General features: G+C 57.9%; 1 protein-coding gene across 5 annotated transcripts in view; it reads left to right on the forward strand.

Annotated features, from left to right (window-relative positions):
• The first annotated feature begins 462 nt into the window (after positions 1-462).
• MCAM (melanoma cell adhesion molecule) overlaps positions 463-2455 on the forward strand; it is an 8255-nt gene continuing 6262 nt past the window's right edge. For all 5 annotated transcript variants that reach the window (XM_027835593.1, XM_027835597.1, XM_027835594.1 and 2 more), the window contains exon 1: positions 463-560. In XM_027835593.1, the coding sequence (XP_027691394.1) occupies positions 494-560 (67 nt within the window). In that variant the 5' untranslated portion in view covers positions 463-493. The remainder of the gene's footprint in view (positions 561-2455) is intronic.

Raw genomic sequence — 2455 nt, forward strand, 5'->3', positions numbered from 1 at the left:
GGTTATGAGTGTGTGGGTGTGTGGGTGTGTGAGTGTTCAATGGAAGAAGAAAGGTCTATGGGGCAGGGGGCGGACTGATTTGGAAGAGGGAGGGTGGCGTTAGGTGTCCTGGGAAAGAAAGCCAATTCCTTGATAACCTAATCCCCGACTTTCTCCGCGGTTCAGTCTGTACGGCCCCGAGACACCTGTCCCCGTCCCCTCTTTCTCTCCTTCCTCCCATCCCCTGTACCCAGTTAAAGACTGTAGATTTGGGGGGACGAGAGGAAGCTCCTTCTATCTTCCCTTCTCCATTCTGACCCATGCCAATTCCAGGGAAAGGTGCAAAGTGGGACCCCGGCCCCTTGGGGTTGAGGAACCAGGAGGGGGGCGGGGGGCTGCAAGAGGCGGGGCGGACGGGCCGGGAGCTCCAGGCCCCCTCCCTCCGCCCCCCTGACGTCAGCCCCCGGGCTGCTGAGAGCTAGCTCACTCGGCTTTAGCCCTCCGGCCGGGAAACATGGATCTGACCACGCTGCTTCTCTGCACTCTTCTGCTAACCGCCTGCTGCTGCCGTCGCTCGGCCGGTGAGTTTGCCAGGAGACCCCAGCGAAGCAGGGGACGGGATGGACTGACGACTTCAGGAGGGACTTGCAATGAGGCATGTTTGGCGGGGCGGGGATGGGGTCCTGGCATTTGGAGGTGCGAGACTCCTTATTCCCCATCCCGGAGACACCAGACTCCTCGTGCCGCCTGAAAGTGGTGCTTGCAACTGCAGTTTAACAGAGTTGCACGCTTCTAAAGAGTCCCGGGATCGGGATCATGTTTGGGGGGGGCGGGTGGGACAAGCAACTGCCGAGTCGGAGAAGGGAGTGCTGGAGCGGGTCGGGAGCCTTTTACGACTGTAGTGGAGAGTGCATCTCCCCCATATACTCGCCTTATAGGGGGGGATCCCTGGTGGAGGAGGCCGGTAGCGCTGCCTTTGCCCCTTCCCCCCCACCCCAAATCCTGAATGAAATAACCGCCTCTTGCCAGGGATGGCGGTTTTCCTAGCTGCGACGGGCGAGAGCCCCAAGAGCCGGAGCCCCTCCTCCTGTTTGTTTTTTTTTTTTTAAAGCCCGGGCAGAGGGCCAAGTTGGAGGTGAGGTGGGGAGGGGGATGGGCGGTCAGGACTCCCCTCCCGCCCTGGGCGTTGGCAGGACTACCAGCCGAGAGGAGAAGGGTATCCGAAGCCTCCTGCCTAGTCTAGGGGAGGAACGACAGGAGGGCTCAGGTACTGAAGCCAAGGCAAGGCTCCCCAGGGACCGAGGAAGTCCAGGCTCCTAGACTCACGGTGTAGCTTTGCTTCCATACTCTTTTCATTCCCGAGCAGGGAGCTGGGCACACCGGGGTCTCCTCTGCCCTTGTATGGCCCGGAATAGAGCTACAGATGTTTCTTTTGGCTTTGGCTCCCCAGGGCCCTGCCCCAGTCAGGCTAGGGGGTGGAGGATGAAGGGGCAGTACCCAGTTCTCTGGCCCTGTTCCCAGTGCAGTCCCAGGGGTCTCTGGCGCCGCCTCCCAGACTAGGTTTATTTCTGGGGAAGAACTAAAATGGGCGTCTGAGCTTTGAAGTGTGTTCAACTGACCTAAGCCAACTGACTTACAAGAAAAGAAACTGAGGCACATCAGCTGGGCTCCTACCTCTCTTTAATGATGGGGCAAGCTTCAGGCTCTACACCTGTGCCTGGTTCCCTCCCACCACCGTGGTCATGGGCTAGTGTCAGGATTCAGACCCAGACTTCCCTAAGGACAGCCCAGGCCACAGGACTGGTGACATCACCAGCCTGAAGGGGATGGCAGTGCAGGCTCCAACAACTGGCACCAGTGACATCATCCTGGGAAGGGGCAGGAACAGGGATGGGGGGTGTATAATCCTGGGGTTCACTACCCCACCACCTCATGTTCTTAAATGTAATTGCTCCTGACTCTGCCTAGGCTGCTAGGTGGTGACAAATGAACTAAGCAAGAGAGGATGCCCCATATGGAGTGATGTGCTCCAGGCCCAGAGCACGTCCCTGGTAAAGGAAGAGACCACAGACCATTTGGGGAGAGGGCACACAGGCCTAGCACCTTCCCTTTACCTCTGGGAGGGTGGCACACAAAGAATAGCTGTATGTGCTGCCCCCATCCTCCCCAGCCAGACAAATGCCTGACATTCCCACAGCCTGAGCTCACCCAGAAGAAGGCTGAAGGGAAGGCTTCCTCTTGGCCCCAAGCCAGGACTGCCCCTCTCCCTTTCCCTGCCATCTGGCTTCTGGAGATGTCCAGCTTCATCTCCAGGGCTCTACCCTAATTAAGCAGGTGCCTCTAGGACCTAAATATCCCTGACTCCAGTCTGAGTAGTAGTAGTAGTAGTAGTAGTAGTAGTAGTAGTAGTAGTAGTAGTAGTAGTGGGAAGTGAAGTAGTAGTAGCCTGAGATGGAAGGAAACCTAGCCATGGGAG

The sequence above is a fragment of the Vombatus ursinus genome, unplaced genomic scaffold (assembly GCF_900497805.2).
Source record: "Vombatus ursinus unplaced genomic scaffold, bare-nosed wombat genome assembly UNPS02014816.1, whole genome shotgun sequence".
NCBI lineage: Eukaryota > Metazoa > Chordata > Mammalia > Diprotodontia > Vombatidae > Vombatus > Vombatus ursinus.